Source organism: Mastigoproctus giganteus, chromosome 7 (genome assembly GCF_048544385.1).
Source record: "Mastigoproctus giganteus isolate SK-2022 chromosome 7, ASM4854438v1, whole genome shotgun sequence".
Lineage (NCBI taxonomy): Eukaryota > Metazoa > Arthropoda > Arachnida > Uropygi > Thelyphonidae > Mastigoproctus > Mastigoproctus giganteus.
In genome coordinates, this window is record NC_143581.1 from 99,697,718 (window position 1) to 99,717,326 (window position 19,609).

Here is a 19,609-nt window from a genome sequence, read left to right on the forward strand (position 1 = left end):
CCACACCGCGATGTCGTGGTTGTGGACAGGTCCCACCATTACCTGAGGCGTACCTGGTTGGAATCGCTAAATATAAAATGCTCGGACACCGCTTTGAACAGGAACAGTGGTTGTCAAGTTAACCCCATCACAGAGTCAGTAATTCTATCCATAGACAAACGCTGGCCACGTCACCACCATACGTCACAGCCACAAACATCAACAAACAATTAACCACGTGCCTCACGCACCATCCTGGCAGTGCATCTCTATTCCAACTGCCATTCAAGTATTTTAATCCGATGAAGGCTGCCACCCAGCCGAAAGCTAATTTATTTATTGTAGTTTTATTAATGCTCTGTGTAACAAAATAAAAATAAATTTTTGCATGTCAGACATTAAAAAGAAAAAAAGTGAAATTCGTAATTTTGTTCTCAAGTTTAATGTGGGGAAAGAAAAAAGAAAAGTTAAACGAATGTGGATGCCTACTGATAAAGCTCTAGATGATGCTGTGTACAAATGGTTTTCCCAACTTCGTTCGTCTGGTTTTGCTGTGCGAGGAATAGAAATTCAAGCAGCAGTGGAGAGACTGGCTAAACAGTTAGGAATTGAACAATTTAAAGTGAGCTCAGGTTGGCTTTTAGGTTTATAAAATGGCATAATATTTCAAACAATAATGTGGGGAAATTCTTAGTGCTGATTTTGAAGCTGTTGAGCCTTTCAGGAAACAAATGAATGATTTTATTCAAAAGGAGGGTTATCGATTGAACCAAGTGTACAACTTGATGAGACAGGTTTGTTTTGGAGAGCTCTGCCTGAAAACACACAAGCATGAAAGACTGAGAAAATCATGCCTGGAAGAAAAATAACCAAGGAATGTGTTTCAGCATTGCTGTGTGCAAATGCCGACGGAAGCCATATGTTAAAAACTGTCATCGTTGGGAAAAGCAAAAAACCATGTGCCCTAAAAAACATTGTAGTAATGGACGATCTACCAGTACACTACTACAATTCCCATAATGCATGGTTTACCACTGAAATAACAATCGATTGGTTCCACAAGAAAATCCCAGAAGACGAAGTAAAGGCCTTGGTTTTGCTAGATAATGCACCAACCCACCCTGATGTTGACAAATTCGTCAGTCAAGATAAGAAGATTAGGCGCATGTTCCTGCCACAAAACACGACATCTGTTTTCCAGCCTATGGACCAAGGGGTGATCTACACGGCAAAGCAGCTCTACAGAAAGAAGTTTTTGAGTGAAATCCTAGAAGTCGAGGAGCCGCTAGTTGGTGAAGAAGACAGAAGAGGACAACAGACATTGAAAAATTTAAAGTTGTACAATGTAAGATCTATGATTTACAACTTTGCTGATGCTGCAAAAGAAATCAATTCAAAAAATTTGGTGAATTCATGGAAAAAACTTCTCTTAGATGAAGAGGCTAATCCAGAAACAGATGGTTGTGAGACAGAAGACTTTCATGAGACTCTACAATGAGGAGGGGAAAAAGCTTTCCTTAGAGGAGACAGAGTCATGGATGGAAGAATTTGAAGATGATCCTGGCTACCACATCATGACCGAAGAGGAGATCGCAGATAGTGTAATGGGAGCAGCAGAAAGTTCAGACGAGGAAGAAGATGAAGTGAGCAACAACTCTCAGCCAAAAATTAAGCTAACTGAAGTGAAAGACCACTTGAACTTCGTAATTCAGTATGTTGAACAATCAACAAATGAAAACATATCTGCCTATTATGAACACATATATATACATATTTTTACTACATACATATATTTGCTGCATATTTTTGACTATGTACATACATATTTTTAATGTTAAATAAACATGTTTTTACTGTTATCCACGTACATTATGTTGTTTAAATAAGCTTTACCCACAATACAAAGTGTATTTCTATTTCATATAATCCTGACTTTCATTAAAACGGACACAACTCTCAGCCCCCTATTAGTCCGGTTTAATGAGGGTTTACTATATATGAATACCTAGAGAGAGAGAGAGAGAGAGAGAGAGAGAGAGAGAGAGAGAGAGAGAGAGAGAGAGAGAGAGAGAGAGATTTGATTTGATTTGGGGTTTATTGGCGCAAAAACAACTAAGGTTATACTGCGCCAAGAAACGGAGGGAGAGAGAGAGAGAGAGAGAGAGAGAGAGAGAGAGAGAAAGAGAGAGAGAATTAGATAATCAAGATATGCAAAGCACTATGAAAGGTGTAAAGAGGTAAATAAACCTAATGCAAGCCAAGAGCGTACACCAAGCATGTCAATAGGGGTATATAAACTATAATTTATAGCACTACATACATGAGGATTCGGAAAGGTCAGGGAATGACCACCACATATCCCCGGAGCAACATAGCCTTAGTTGCTAATGCTCCTAAAAACCAAAAACAACAACACCTACATACATGATTTAATAACCTAACTTTATCATGGTGTCCATAATGCATGGCATTAATATTCACAGCTTTTAGTACAGATGATTTGGCATCATAAATAGGTTGCTGGAGAGTTTGAATCACATAAGTTGGCAATAGATAGTTATTTTTATTATCTACAATGACTACTTAGAATTTACAAACCTTATAGCATTGTTTTTCGACCTTTTTTTTTTTAATAACAGCACCCCTAAGTAATTTATTTTATTTTGTGGCATCCCTACTCAATTTTCTGCCTGTTAGATCCAATTCTCTCTCTCTCTCTCTCTCTCTCTCTCTCTCTCTCTATATATATATATATATATATATATATATATATATATATATATATAATAATATAATATATAAAAGATTGTATTAAAGAGTAAAAACAGAAAACATCAGAGAGTTAAATAAACTGGATATGTCAAATGCACCAATATTTATTTTGCTGATATCAGATTTCATTATTTATTAATATTTCATATTTTATTCCCCGTTTCGGAGTTCTGTGTTTAGTAAATTTTTCCCGCCTTTATCTGATGTAGGCTATCGTAACTTTCTTTTAACGTTTTCATGTAATTTTTTAAGCTTTCCGGAGTTTCGAACTGCCATCTTTACTTTTATTTATCATATTAATTAAAAAAAATATATATATATATATATATATATATATAATATATAATATACTAATTTTATTCTCTGTACAAAGGTACTAAATAAACATCAATTATAGATCAATTATAGATTACCACAAAATTAAAAAGATACCATATACCTTTCTATAATGAAAGAAATATATAAATTTTTAAAAAAAAGTTAGGAAGTTTTGGGTTTAAGTAACTTAAACTCAAATTACGTGGCACTCCTGGAAATGTTGATGCAGCACCCTGGTTGAAACCCACTGCATTATAGCGTAATACATATAACTTAAACTTGATAAGAGATGCAGATTTCATAAACATAAACTTCATAGGAGATACAAAATACATATACAGTAAGCCCGATATTGAAATATATAAGTATTCAATAACATAAACTCCAGAGTATAATCAGTGCATAGTGTTATTACTGCATTAGGATATAATGCAGTAATAACATTATACAAAATACATATACAGTAAGCTTGATATTGAAATATATAAGTATTCAATAACAAATGACAGTATAACCAGTGCGTAGTGTTATTACTGCATTAGGATATAAATTTTATGTAGTATATTTAATTATATTGAATTTGAACCAAAATCATGCTCAGACCAGAGTAGCAAAGCAAAAGGCAGGTCTCGTTGCTGGTTTCCAAGCACTACAATTTTCAAAACCAATGGATTTCAAAACTAATTGTTTGCTCTTTTCTGCACCCATTCCAAGAGATGCACATCTTTGTTAAAGTGAGTCTTCCAGACCTATATACAGTACTCAAGATGTGCTGTAACCAGTACCTTATACAAAGGAATGATCACCTCTTTATCCCCACCGGCAGAGCTATCATGCAAGGCCGATAAGGTCTCGGGCTATAATAGAAAGAAACAAGATAATCCAAATACATACATAGTTTATTCAACATATTCATCTTTCAACCCTTTCCACAATGATACTCCAGCATTCGCGACTGCTCAAATAGAAATGGAAAGACTGCTCCACCAAACAAGGCTTCTGTTGCTTATACAATGTCATAATTTGATGCCCTTTACATAAACATTTTCTTGAGGTTAGGAAAGAGGTAGCAGTCTGAGGTTGCAAGATCTAGTGAATATGGGTGATGAAGCTGGAAGCTAGTTTAGCCAATTTGACAGGTGTTTGATGTGCTTTGTGTGTGTGTGTGCACTGGAGCATTGTCTTCCAAAAGCAGCACTCTTCAGGTGGGCTCTCCCTTAATCTGGCTTTAAATTTATATTTCAGTTAGTCTAAAAATGATGAATAATGTTTGGCAGCATTTTACCCTTGTCCAGATAGTCAATAAACAAAATTCAGAACTTGCCCCAAAAGATAGATGCCATGACCTTCTCATCAGACTTCTGGGTATGGACCTTCTTTGGATTGGGGGGGGGGGGGGGAACTACTGTGCCTCCACTCCTTCAAATCTTCTTTGGTCTCTGGATCATAATGACACAACCATGCTTCATCCATGGTCCCAATTTGCACAAAAAATCATTAGCATCTTGTTCAAAACAGTGAAGAATGGTAGTTGAAGACACACTGTCGCTTTTAATCAACAATCAGATTTTTTGAAGATCATTTGGCACTAAGCTTCCACATGTTCTAAATGTCACAAATAACATATCCAACAAGTTCCCTGAACATGCCTAGAGCCTCAGCTATCATTTTGCAGAAATTTATCTATCAGACAGTATCATGATGTGAATGGCATCAAATTTTCAAGCAATGTTGCAGAAACTCATCCACCTATCCTCTCTCAGCCCTCAGTGTCAAAAAAAATTTTAAATTTTGCAACAGAATTTGATTTTCGATGGATGGTCGAATGGTATGGGCACTTCTCCTAATGTCACCAACATATCAGCATGAATTTCCTTTGATGCTTTCCTCTACAGAAACAAGTGTTTCAATCCCCCCTGTTTCATTTATGCTGAGTGTTTTGGACTGTAAAAATAAAATTGGACATTATGGTTTTTTTGAGGCAAATTAGCTGTTTAACATAAAAAGATACACTCTTTCATAATTTGACACCCATTTCTTGAAAAAAAAAAAAAAAAAAAACTGGAATGGGTCAGGCTGAGAATTTATCAGGGCCCAATTGTATATCATTGATAGAACCCCATGAGCAGTTCTAGCAGACTTGCACTGTTCAAAGAACTTCATTTCAGCCTGTACAATTACCCCTAGGTCATTTTCAATTTCCAACAACTTGGGTATGGTACCACCTAATTAGTATTCGGTAATTACTGTGTATCACAGAATTACTGTGAGTAATCTAGGTACATTATGACAAATTTATTTTTTGCATCCAGTTTCCTCTGCTACTGCATCACAGTCTAGAATCGAACCGATCAGACAAGATCACCTCTTAAGAAATCTATGTTCTGATGGCTGTATAAGCTGAATTTCCTAATAGATGGTCCTGCATATTTTCTTTAACATTTTCTCTTTTATTTTCCCTGGAGCAGAAGTCAAGCTTACATGTCTCTAATTACTCACTTCATCCTTTGACTCCCTTTGTAAATTCAAAAGACATTTGCACTCCAATAGGGAACTTCTCTAAACACAAGAGTGCACTCATAATTATGGCTAAAAGTTTCCATACCTTGTTTGCTGCCTCTCTTAAAATAACTGGATAGATTTCATTTGCCCAGGTACCCTACTTTACTTTTAACTTTAACAATTTCTCTTCCACTATCCTCCCAATTAACACAAAATCATTTAGCTAGTGGGTCATTTAGAAATCACTACTGATAATCAGATCAAATGTATTGCTTTCTCTTGTTGCCTTTCTACCATGCTGGTACAGAAGACATTCAACTGATAAATCCAGAAAAGTTCTGCTACTATGTGCATGATCAATCCACAAGATCCAGTCAATATCTGGAAAGTTAAAATCCCCCATTATAAAATATTTTGATTTACTGCCCACTCTATTTATCAACACAGCTATTCATAATACTCATCACAGTCATTTTGCCTATAACATACTTCTCTCCTTTTTGTTTTCCTAGTGGGCTGCACTACCTTAGATTCTGTGTGTTTCTTAACTGAAAGGATGGACAGGACAAATCCGATCTTGTCCTGTCCCTTTCTTTTCTTTCCTGTCCTTCTGTCCTTTCTATACATATGGTGCTCACCACATACAAATTCTGCATCTCCTGTGTCAGAGTGGCACCATGTTTCTGATATCTCTATAATGTCCAAATCCACTGACTTAAGTGATACTTCAAATTCAACAAATTTATTTACTAAAGTCCAACACATTAGTATCTAAGCAAGTATTTATGTATTCCTCTTTTTTCTGTTAGTAACCCTAACCAGCTTATATATTCATTGAACAATTTGCTTGCCCCATGGGGGCCCAATAGACTTCACAATCCCCACACCTTTTTTTTCTTAGCTGCAGAATTTTCCAATAGAAGCAGTACAAAAATCAATTTCACTCTGCTTGTCTGCCATTAAACTATTAGTTGGTGTATCCTCCCCCACCCAAACCAATAATTTTTTGACCCATCTAATGCAGCCTCGATGGCATCGACATTCTATTTGAGTGTATTATATCCCTATAAAAGCAGTGTCTCCTGTTACTACGCACAGACCATGATGAGACAAAATTTCTCCACAGTGAAATTGATTGACAAGGCTCTTACCACGTTCTCTTGCCTGTCATGTCTGGTTAAAATTCTAGATACTTTCGAATTTAATCCAACTAGAAGCATGTGATCAACATTGTTCTGTACTTATTACATAAGTCTTCAAATTTTCTCTCCTTAATATTATTTCTTTCCAATGTACATTACAATATCAACAATATCTTTTGTGACCTTAAAAGATGCTGTTCTATATCATTAACTTTTATCCCTGGCAGACATAGTCTGATCCTATTTCAGCTATTCTTTTTGCAAAATATGTTTTTCTGACAATAGAGTCACTGAAAATCATGTATATTTAGTGAAATAATACAATCTACTTACTGCTCAATAATAGTGGCATTTTTTCATCATGATCAATTGAATTGGATATCACTTCATCTTGCAGTAGTCCTTCCTAATAAAATCAACAGTTTTTCAATAAGATTAAAAGCTATTATGGTAAATAGGTAATCAAAAAGTGGCTTCACAACTTCGTAAGCTGTAATTCAGTGTGTTCTAAACTTAGTAAAACACAATAAAAACTGAATGAATGCTATGGCCTTTATGAGTATCATCAACAGTTGGTACACCTGTAATGTAAACACCAAAATTATGACTTTTAGCAGAGTGGTGTCTTTATGAGTTTCACCAAGAGTTGGTACACCTTTAATGTAAACAATAAAATTATGACTTTTAGCAGAGTGGTGTCAATCTAGCATGTTAGGATGAGAGCAATGCATTTTTCTCTTTGAACAATCTGCAATGCGAGTTCAGTAATGTTTTCACACATAAAGTGTAAGTGACAGAACTCTGGAAAATGTAAGAGCAGCTCTGCTCAAAGTTCCAGAAAAAAATCAAACTTATCTGACCAGCTGTCAACATGAAGTACCATATGAAAAATTCTGAGGAAATTGTTAAGACTTAAAAGCAAACACACTGTAATACTATCAGCCATCACAGATAATAACCAAAGCAGATGTCACCATTCCTGTATTAACAGTTTCATGTAGATGGGCTTTTCATGCAGAAAAGAAGATATTATAAAAGGTTTATCTTCAAGTTCACAGTCCATTTCTTCTACCACAAACTCAATGAAGAAGATCTACCTCATCAGTTCATATACCAATAAAATGGTGTGACAACTCATTTTTATTTTCACACCTGTGAAGTTCTGGATACAACTTTTCCAAATTGGTGGATTGGAAAATTCTGTTGCCAAAATTCGGTGATCGAATCTCTGGATTACTGGGCCACATTTATCAGCTACTCCAAGCAGAAAATTAAAACAAATTAAAGAATAAAGTTGCTACTGATTACATAACATCTGACATGTTAGAGAATCTACTGCATAACACAAGCTTTCATTGAAATATAGGCTGTAGGATTGGCAGTAGCCACACTGAAATGATATTAACAACAAAAACATCAATTCTATAACTTTTGTTCTGTGCATGGTGTGCTTAGTTATAGACTTATCAAGTTGCAAAGCTACTTTTGAATTATCCTATATTAAACCAGTGAATTTTATTAAACTTGACTGACACATCTACTACTTGAAAAGACATTAAGGAATTAAAGCTATGATTTTTATAAAAAATATGAATAGCTAGCTAAAAGTTTTGGGAATTCCCTTGCTATGGTAATAATACATACCTTTGTGAACAGTTCGACATTAATCTCATTCAATCAATCTTATTGCTTTAATGTTATTTTGCCAAGTAAGACTGTTTGAGTAGCTTAAAGATTTCTATTTTATTACAATGGCAGAAAAATCTCTGATTTACTAGCCCACTCTATCTGTCTATATAGTTTTTCACAATATTCATCACAGCCATTTGGGCCAGGTTTCAGAGTTTATGAAGACTTGAGCTAGCATTATGGCAATAATAATAATAATAATAATAAAAATATTTAAAAAATTTGGAAAAACAGCTTCTGAAACACATATAGAATGCTAAAGACAGTACTAGGAAAGCAAGCAACAATGGACAGAACATGGACTGACTGACTATTGTTGACAATACAGAATATTCAGAAGTCATGTATGTCAACAAACTAATTTACCAAAGGAGGGATCATACCATTCGTGACTTGGCAGAACAATAAGAATTCTTATATTCAGGTTTAATTTAGGATGTATGGGGAGGGGGTGCAGCCCAGGCTCCTGCTGAGATAGGAGTCCCAAAATATAGTTAAGTACAAAGAATAATCTAAGACTTTGAATTTAAGTAAACTTCCAATTTACTTATATTTAATTCAACCCAAAATATGAGAGGTAGTCAAAAAGTTCTAAGAAAGGGCTGTATAAAATGTATTAATAAATTACAGAATAAGTTATTTTGATAGCTCTTTTTAATATCTTATAAAAGAACATAAAAAAATTGTATGTCAATGTCTTATGCAGTTTCTAAAATAAAATTTTTTATTTTGGTGGTTGGAAGAAAAATCAATATCCAGCAAATCAAGCATCAGTCAGTAATCAAAATTTTCACCAAAGATGGCTGAAATACTAAAGAAATCCACGAAAGAGACTAGAGTATCTGAGAAGTGTCACCCAGTTATGGTATTGTGGCAAGATGATCAGCAGAGCTAGAAAGAAGCAGTCAGCTAAGGATGATCAACTCTGAAACAACTGCCATTTCAAAAGAAAAACTTTCAAAAAAAAAAAAAGAAGTAAAGTGTCTGAACTTGAAAAAGTATTTAACATTTTGGGAATTCCCTTGTTATGGTAATAATATATACCTTTTGTGAGCATTCGGCATCAATCGCGTTGCTTTGATGTTATTTCACCAAGTAAGACTGTTTGAGTAGCTTAAAGATTTCTATTTTATTACAATGGCAGAAAAATCTCTTTTTTCGAAACATCTGATTTACACTTCCTTTCACATGGAAGCATTTTAATAATAATACATGGGCATTTGGAATGTCCACAGTTTGTGCAAGATTGGCTCCCAGAAACCTGTCCATTCATGACAAACAATACACTACTAATATCTTTGCCCAAAAAATTAATTCCTGCTAATCTGCAGTGATTTTGATCCCATTTGGTGACTGGTCATGAAACTCGGGTACATTTTTGTGACATTATATCTCCAACTCTAGAAAGTTTTGAATCTAATGCGAGCTGGAAAAGTGTTGGCCTCGATTTTCCGGGACACAAAAAAAGGATTATTGTTAACACAGAGATGGTGGCAGGGCACCTCACAAACATAATGGTCCTTCATTAACCATTAATCAATAATTAAAAATCTAAAATTTTTTTCTAGTTTCATGGTACCATGAAACTAGCCATATACAGGACAAGTGCCACAATACATGGCTAATCAAGTAACCTGAAACTTTAAACTGTCTGTCTAAAGTTTCAAGTTACTTGATTTTCCTCTCTCCCACTAGGTCAATAAACATCTACCATCTTGTCCTACCTTTTTTGAAAGATTAATTATTGTAATCACTGCATAAAAACAATAACACGAAACCTTTATACAGTGATTACAATAATTAATTGTAATGTGAGCAGAGCAGTGTGCCATTCTCTCAAAACACTGCTCTGATGAAAAGTTAAAATTCCTCATTATAAAACATTCAGATTTACTGGCTTGGGACAATAAACCAGAATGTCTGCATTTCTCTGTATAGCTGGTTGTTATACTCATCACAATCATTAGCCTATAACACTCCTACTGCCATTTTTGTTTTCCAATGCGTATGTCAGCACCAAACTGACTAGGAGCATAACCCTTCCCCCCTTCAGTCCTGTCTGTCCTTTATGCCCGTGGATGCAAAAGAGATTACACATGCAATCAATTGCTCCACTTGATAGTAGACTTGGGTGACCAGATTTATAAAACAACACTGATGGTGTCACACTAGTTAAAACGATCCTCTTGTACTCGTTTCATGCCAACTAGCCATAACTGTTTAGCTTGATTAAAATTAACATAGATTGCTTACATATTTATCGCTGTCTTAATCTCACATTAACATTAGTTCTATTTTAGCCAGCGAGTTATAAATTACTGGAATAAGTTGCCTTCATGGGTGGTAGAGGCCGACAGTTTGGGGAAATTCAAAGGTCATCTGGATAGTACTTTCGGGTAAGGGAAGCACATAGGATGATAGGTTTAATTTCCTTTTTATTTATTTTTTATTTTATTAATTATTATTATTTAGTTATTTATTTTTATTTTTTTGTTTTTATCATTGTTTTGTTCGGATTTATTTTTTTTAATTTTTTTTTTTTTTGGCTGGTGCAGCATAAGCCATAGGCTTTCTTGCACCATGCGGCCGTTACTAATACTAATACTAATAACCAAATTATGCAAATCTTTATTGAGCAGATGGTCCAGGACATTCACTACTAATATCGCTGTCATATTTTTTAGATAACTGAATTCCTTACAAAGGTTTGGCTATTCCTTTATGAAATTGTAAAAGTCCATACAAAAAACATCTTTAAAATGTGTTTTTGTTATTAATATTGCCTATACAGTTTCAATGGATGACTGGTTCCTTTCTTCGGTCCAAAATGTGTTCATTAAAGAAAACACCCTCTCTAAAGATGCATTTGCACCCGGTATTCCTAACACAAAACTCACAATGTGTATTACGTTCCCAAAACTAATGTCTTCATTTTTCATTTTCTGAATTGTCTCAGTCGACCTCTGGCTCGTCGTCACACCACATTTCTTCGATTGATCAATCTTAAATTCACATATACTCTTCACGTGATTCACTTCGTCGAATAGTTCGTCTTCATTTACTTTTAGTATGTTGGTGTCAATTTTGGACACACTGTTGAACAACACACTAAGGAGGGATATTTAACAAAACCCATTGAAAGTCACATAGCTCTTCAAAAGGCTTAGCCCAGTTTTCCCAGATATTCTAGGAAAGTATCATAGAAATTGTTGAGAGTTTCAGTAAATTCAACATCTCTGATGAGACCATCTTCTATCAGTTGGTTTTTGAGGTCCAGGCCAGCAGATGTAAAAAAAAATGTTGCTCGTTTCTACTGAGCATATGTTCTATCAGGGCAATGAGTTCTTGTGCCACTTCACTGCCACAAATGTCCTCTCAGTTAATCTTTTTGATAGTATTATTACACATTTTAAGTTGGCTGTGAATGAACTTGAACCAGAAAAGGAACTATAGATTATTAAAAAAATCCCTCAAGAGTTTGGAGTTTTTATCTTGTGATAGAAAATATGACTTAAGACAATCAAATATTTCGACCATTCTTTACACTGCAGGTAGCAAGGAAAGCCATCTTGTTTTGACACTTACTAAAAGTTGCTTGTATTCCACTTCAACAAAGGATTTCAGTGCCTCAACTCTTGCCTTGTGTAAGTCCCTTATCACCTCATGAAATGCAAAAGGAGCGAGTAAATTCACAACTATACTTTCACATTTTGCACATGTGAATCATTTTGATGGTAGATGTGCAATCCACTGATCTAAATGAATGATTATGCTTGATACTATGGAAAACTAGTATTTCTTCTTGTGCAGCAAGAAGTTTCTGTTCACCATTTACATCCTGTTGTTTTATCATGAAAGAGGTTAGTTTACGGCATGCACTTTTTGCTGCAAGTGTTTCTTTGTCCCTTCCTTTTAGCAGTGTGCTATGTAATATCCGAACGACCACCATGTTCAATAAAAAATTCAGCTCTACAAACAGTGCATAAAACTTTACTGTTAACATTACAACTTTCAGTTAGGAAAGGGAATTCTTGTTTAAACATGTCCTTGAAACTACACTTTCACTTGGGCATCTCGCAACCTATTGTCAACAAATTGAATTCATAATTAATTATTAGACCCTTCAAATAATGTTACAGAGTTTACATCACCATCAACACATTAATACTTTGAAAAACACAACAGAAAATACTAGAATTCATTCACACGTGTCTATAGTGTCGTGTCGGCTTTGCTACACACAAAAGTCGACTCTTGTATTTTTGACTGTCGTGTGCAGAAGAAAGAAAGAAAGAAAGAAAGAAAGAAAGGAAAAATGGGATGTGTTTAAAAAAAAAAAAAATGGAACATTTGGCATCCCATTTACATTTTCTCGGAACAATGGGATCAGTGGCTGAAAAAGGGGACAATCCCATTAAAAACAGGATGCTTGGTCGCCCTATAGTAGACAGAGGGTAGCCAAGTGCCAAGAAAATAAAGGGAATTTGATGTAGACAGAGAACTGTTGTCAGATATTCAGAATTTGTAGCAGTTTTCCAGAGTTTTTCTCTTCTCTGTTCTCTTTTAAATTTCATTTCTCTTTTAAATAGGAGAAATATGCCTTCCAGTAAACCTAAAACTGCATATTAAGTCAAACATTTATCAATTATTGACAACCCTGACCATATCAAATAATGTTTATGACCTAAACCAATGTCTTTTAAATCCTAATCCCTGCCATATGTCTGTTGTCTTCATAAAAAGCAGATGCACATATAGAAAAGCAGATGAAGAATCTAGAAAATGATGCTTTTGCTATTACACTATTTGGTTGCGTGGGAAAAAGTAATCCAACCCAGTGAGACAATCTTCAATATGACATTATAATCATGATGTTTATTTCCTCTGCTGATCAAATTAACTGTTGGCTGAAGATAAAATTTTCTAAATATTTCCCAAGACAAATTTTTACTTGGTATAGTTCTTGAAATATTTTTATGGGTCGCCCACAGTTATTATACACGAGTACCTTGAAACTCACTATGAATGCAAAATTTGTTCCATTAACACCAAAAAGCTTTGTTTGTGTTTGTTCATGATTCAAGTATTACTTGCTTTTAGGCTGTCTGTAGTTATTTTATAAATGTGTGAATAACCTTTTGGAGAAGTCATTTATTTGTTAAGTAGTGCAATACCAGAGAAACGTATCGTGAAGGCAAAGTTTGCCCAAGTTAATACTGTGAAGCTTGGAATTATGTGTTTGTGTTCATAATTCAACTGAAGTTTTGCTTTTAGGCTATCTACAGCACTAAAAAAAGGGAGAATACTCTTTTAGTTTAGTGAGGCCATTCATTTGAAAGTAGTATGTAGTATGCAACTCACCGGGAAGCAAAGTTTTGTTTAGTTGTCAGAATAAAGAATAATAGAACAGACTGTCTGTCATTATTAGAGTTAAAAGGGAGAATTACAAATTATCATAAAATTTTTGAAGTGTGTGTGTGTGTGTGTGTGTGTGTGTGTGTGTGTGTGTGTGTGTGTGTGTGTGTGTGTGTGTGTGTGTGTGTGTGTGTGTGTGTGTGAGAGAGAGAGAGAGAGAGAGAGAGAGAGAGAGAGAGAGAGAGAGAGAGAGAGAGAGAGAGAGAGAGAGAGAGAGAGAATTAGTTAGTTTGATTGATTGAACAAACATTTGGTGATGATGCTACAGAAGGAACATTAACTTGTCAGTGGTATTCATGTTTCCAAGGCAGCCAAACTTCTTCAGTTGAGGATTTTGAGTGCTCAATTTGTTCATCATCAAGTTGGATGGTGAAAATGTTGAAAAAATATATCATTTCATCCAGGACTTTATGTACTTTTCACTTCTTGTAATTGACAGATGGCATATGATTAAGTGAAAATCTTAACACGAGGAGGATCGCTACATTTGTTCCCCATCTGCTGAGTGATGAACTGATGCAAAAACTGCTTTCTGTGTGCGAGGACTGAACGGATAGAAACTTCCTTTCCATGGTCATAATAAGAGATGAAAGCTGGGTTTATGGTGATGACCTAGAAACAAGGCAGCAAACCTTCCACTGGAAAAGTCCATCATCTCCACATCTAAAAAAGGCAAGACAGGTCAGATTGAATGTCAAGAGCATGCTGATTGTTTTCTTCGACAATAAGGGAATTGCTCACCAAGTTCTTTCTGCCAGATCAAACTGTAAATCACCAGTTTTACATTACAGTCCTACAGTATTTGAAGGAGGATGTCAGGAGAAAACATCCAGACAAATGGCACACCCAGGATTGGCTTCTATATCACAACAATCTGCAAGTCCTCGTGGCTTTTGCCAGTTCAGAAGTTTTTAGACAAGAACAAAATGGTGATGATTGATTGGGAGACAAACGTTGCTACACGTCCGTAGGTATAACCTTAAATTGCCCTACACGTGTCTCCCGGGTGATGCTAAGTGAGCAACGGCATTGGCTGCTGGACCTAGAGCTCTGTGTTTGGATATCCCAGCAATTAGAGGATACACTACATCAACACTTAGAACATGGAATATTATCCTAATCCAAATGGCTCCTTTCAGAACCAAACAACAACAAAGAACATAGGACACTCTCTGAATATCCTTCAACTTAATATCGAGGGTATAAGCCGATCAAAAAGTGACTACCTTTTAAAAGTGCTTAATGACCATCATGTAGATGTTGTGCTGCTACAAGAAACACATTGTGAAGATCAAAACCAACTTTATTTTAGATGTAAATTACCAGGATACACCCTTGCTGCGGCTACCTTCCATAAAAGCTATGGTACCACTACGCATATCCGAAACAATATCGACCAAACAGAAATCTTGGACATAAGCTCTAATGACATTTTCATTACCAAGGTTGGGGTGGTGGGTCTGGAAATAGTAAATATTTATAAACCACCATCTTGACCTTGGTGTAAAGAAGCTATTCAGAATGTGCGCCATCCATCAGTCATTATGGGAGATTTCAAGAGTAGGAGTACTACCTGGGGCTATGCTGACACTAATGAAGATGGCCTTGGTGTGATGGACTGGTCTGAAGCAGAGGACATTTTCTTAATGTATGATGCAAAAGAGAAAGGTTCCTTTCATTCAGGCAGATGGAACAAAGACACCAACCCAGACCTCTGTTTTGTTTCAAGAGACGAGCGTGGAAGACCTTTGCAGTGTAGCAGGAAAGTTTTGAATAATTTTCCTCATAGTCAGCACAGACCAATCCTTGTAAAAATTGGTACTGAAGTTCCAATAATAAGATCAAAGTCTGTACCCCGTTGGAATTTTGGAAAAGCTCACTGGGAAGCCTTCACTAATGAAGCGGATTACAATATTCAATGGATTCCATCAAAAATCGACAATTATAAGCGATTTGTTGGTTTAATATGCTCCATAGCAAAGAAGCATATTCCCAGAGGATTTAGGAAAGAATACATTCCTGGTTGGAACAGAAGATGTGATGAGCTATATGAAGAATACCAACTTAGCAATAGAACAGAAATTGATGAACTATTGCATTGCTTAGATTCTGCTAGGAAAGAGAAATGGAACATAATGACAGCAGGTATGAATTTCCAACACTCAAGTAGAAAAGTATGGACACTTTTGAGGAAACTCGAAAGTAGTACTCCCAAACATATTAATAAGAGCTCAGAAGTATCCCCAGGAAAAGTAGCCAATAGAATTGTCAGCATATACAAGAGACCAACTAATACCAACAAAGATGAAGTCAAAAAACTCAAGAAGGAGCTAAGAACCAGATTATCCTTGGCTGAACCAACCTCCCAATTCTCAGGAGAATTTACAGTCGCAGAGATTTCAATAGCCCTGAAGGAAATAAAACCAGGCAAGGCAGCCGGAGTGAACGGAATATATCCAGAGTTCCTGAAACACTGTGGTCCAAGAGCTCTGGACTGGCTAGTTAAATTCTTTAATGACATCTTGCGGAATGGTAGGTTCCCGCTCTTGTTCAAGAGAACCAAAATAGTTGCCATTCTAAAGCCTGGGAAAAGTGGATCTTGCCCTGAAGATTATCATCCAATCGCACTTTTAAATATATGTTACAAATTAATTGAAAGAATGGTTTACAAAAGAATCTCAATTACAATCTTCCAACACATACCAATTGAACAAGCCAGATTCCGACCAAGCCGAAGCTGCTGTGATCAGGTACTAGCACTTACTAGCCACATCGAGAATGGATTTCAAGATAAGAAGACCACCATTGCAGTCTGGGGGACTTGACATCAGCTTATGACACAGTATGGCGACAAGGAATGATTCTGAAATTTATGAAGATTATTCCTTGTAAGACCCTTGCGATCCTACTTAACAATATGCTATGCAATAGAGTGTTTGAAGTACATTTAAACGGCAGAGTGAGCAAGCCTTATATATTAAATGATGGTTTACCACAGGGATCAGTTCTTGCTCCATTATTATTTAATATCTATACTGCAGATCTTCCAGCAACTGCTTCTAGGAAATTCATGTATGCAGATGACACAGCTCTGACTGCCCAGTCTACTAACTTCAAAACAGCCGAAATTGTACTTACAAAGGATCTTCATAAACTGAATAAATATTTTCATACATGGCAACTTAAACCTAACTTAAATAAAACTGAAGTTAGCTGCTTTCATCTGGATAATCAAAGAGCTAATTATATGCCCCAAGTGGAATATAAAGACCAACAACTGAAATACAACCCCTGCCCAAAATATCTAGGAATTACAATGGACCGAACACTGACGTATAAACAACACGTTTGTAATATTGCAGCAAAGATAAAAACTAGGAATAACATCTTGCACAAACTCAGTGGAACAGGCTGGGGAGCAAACGCAATGGTGCTGCGAACATCAGCCCTTGCCTTAGTCTACCCAGTTGCAGATACTGCTGTCCCGTATGGCTTAATAGTGCACACACTGTAGAAGGTGATACCCAACTGAATGACACAATGAGGACAATATCAGGCACCATTAAATCGACACTTTTAAAATGGTTACCAGTGTTATCTAACATCCATCCCCCTCATATAAGAAGAGAAACAGCTTTGCTGAAAGAATGGCAAAAATGTCACAGAAATCCTCAATTGCCCATACATCAGACTGCAAACCCCAGAAGCCAGAGAGATTGAAATCCAGGAACCCCCTGGAAGCTAGGTGAGAAACTTATTAAGTCACATTTTAATGCTGATCAGACCTGGCGTGAAGGATGGACACTTCAAACCCGACCACCTGGGATTAGTCAATGATCCATGCAGAGCTGTATCTGGTTTCAACTTACCAAGAAAGGAATGGACATCCCTGAATAGAATCCAAACAAGCCACAGAAGATGCAAGTTCTGGCTGCACAAGTGGGGAAAAACTGAAAACCCATTTTGTGACTGTGACAATGTGCCCCCAGACTATCCAGTATGTCGTCTCAGAGTGCCCAAAGAGGAGATTTGAAGGACCCATTCAAGATCTACATAGTGTTACTGATGATGCTATCAACTGGCTGAATAAACTGGACATTACATTTTAATTCATCAAAATGTTATCTATAATTTTCTTTGTAAATATTGTTTTTAGGCTTATTGTAATTTATTTATATTTTTCGATATTGTCTGTTATAAATGTATTCTCATTTTGCCATAAGAAATAATAATAATAATAATTGATTGATTGATTCCACATCCTCCTATTCTTCTAAACTGGCTCCTTGGGATTTCTTCCTGTTCCCCAAATGTAAATCCATTGAACAGGGTGAAGCTTTCAAAGACATCATGAAGATTCAAGTTGAATCGCAGAAAGCATTGGACAGCATCAAGATACAGGACTTCTAATAGATGTTTCAAAAAGTAAGAAGCACTGGGATCGATGTATAAACTCTGGAGGGGACTATATATATATATATATATATATATATATATATATATATATATATACACACACACACACACACACACACTGGATGATAAAAAAAAAAAAAAAAAAAAAAGGTTAAGATAAACAGCTCTTTATATTTCATCAAAAAAAAAAAAAAAAAACTGCATTTAATGTTATCAGCCACTAAATGTTATAAATTTTTCCAAACCCAATGTGATCACAATAAGCTGCACCCACTGCATTAATTTTTTCTATTTTGACTTATTTTCAAAATTAAAATCAAGATTTCAGAAAAAAAGATAAACCAAAAAAATTTTTTTTAAATCATAAAATAAATATAAGAAAATCTTAAAAATCTCATCAGTACTAATTTTTTTTCTTTCCATAATATCCTCTATGTGTACACACAAACAGCAATCACCGAATTATGACCATCTACCTAATACAGTGTTGGGCCACTGTTCGCACAGATAACAGCCACTATTTGCCTATACTTTGACTTCACTAGATGTCTGAAGATGACCAGACATCTAGTGAACTGCAGCCATGCTGCTTGCAAGGCTTTCCAGTGTCACAATAGATGACAGTTGTATACATCTTATTTCCTATTCCAAAATCTAACAGGTGTTTGAATGGATTAAGGTCATGCAAATTTGGAGGCTAATCAATATGGATGATGTCATCACTGTGTTCCTCGAATCACTTGTACACAGTGTGGCCTGATAACATTGTGCATTATCATCTTGGAAGATCCTGTTTCAGTCCACAAAAAAAATGCAAAATGGCAGGGTGCACATGGTCTCCTAAGAGCAGCCAGTAGACCTCACCAGTCAAAGGTTGTCCCATACTCACCAGGAGTCCTAATTATTGCCAAGAAAACATGTCCATTTTAAGCAACCACCATCACCTGCCTGGATAGTGGACACCATGCATGATGAGTCCATGGACTTGTGTTGCTTGCGACATGAAGGCATCTGTCAGCATGGTGTACCAGGTATTTGTACTAATCCAACCAGCACACTCACTTCCAGTCATCCAGTATCCAACCAGTGTGCTGTTGACACCACAGCACAGCACAGCATTAGTCACCACCATTCATCAGTGGCGAGGAGGTGTCTCTTGGGTCAGCTGCTATGGAACCCCATATGTCTGAAAGTGCAGAATGATATCATTTGATATCATTCTTGCATTCCCCATACTGTATTATGATGTCAACCGTCCCACGGTGACCTGCCACCAAGCCCATAAAATGCGCTGCACCCTTAGCTCCCCATGAATATCCACCCTGCATAATCCTTCACGGTTCTGTTGGTCGGAGGTGGTTTGAGCGATTCTTTGT

The 19,609-nt window shown here is 36.0% G+C and overlaps 1 protein-coding gene across 1 annotated transcript in view; it reads right to left on the reverse strand.

Annotated features, from left to right (window-relative positions):
- The window catches only part of LOC150083106 (putative sodium-coupled neutral amino acid transporter 12), a 290,752-nt gene that overhangs the window by 248,387 nt on the left and 22,756 nt on the right, over positions 1-19,609 (reverse strand). Inside the window, exon 4 of the mRNA XM_090378390.1 lies at positions 7,047-7,119. Within this exon, the coding sequence (XP_090234516.1) occupies positions 7,047-7,119 (73 nt within the window). The remainder of the gene's footprint in view (positions 1-7,046; positions 7,120-19,609) is intronic.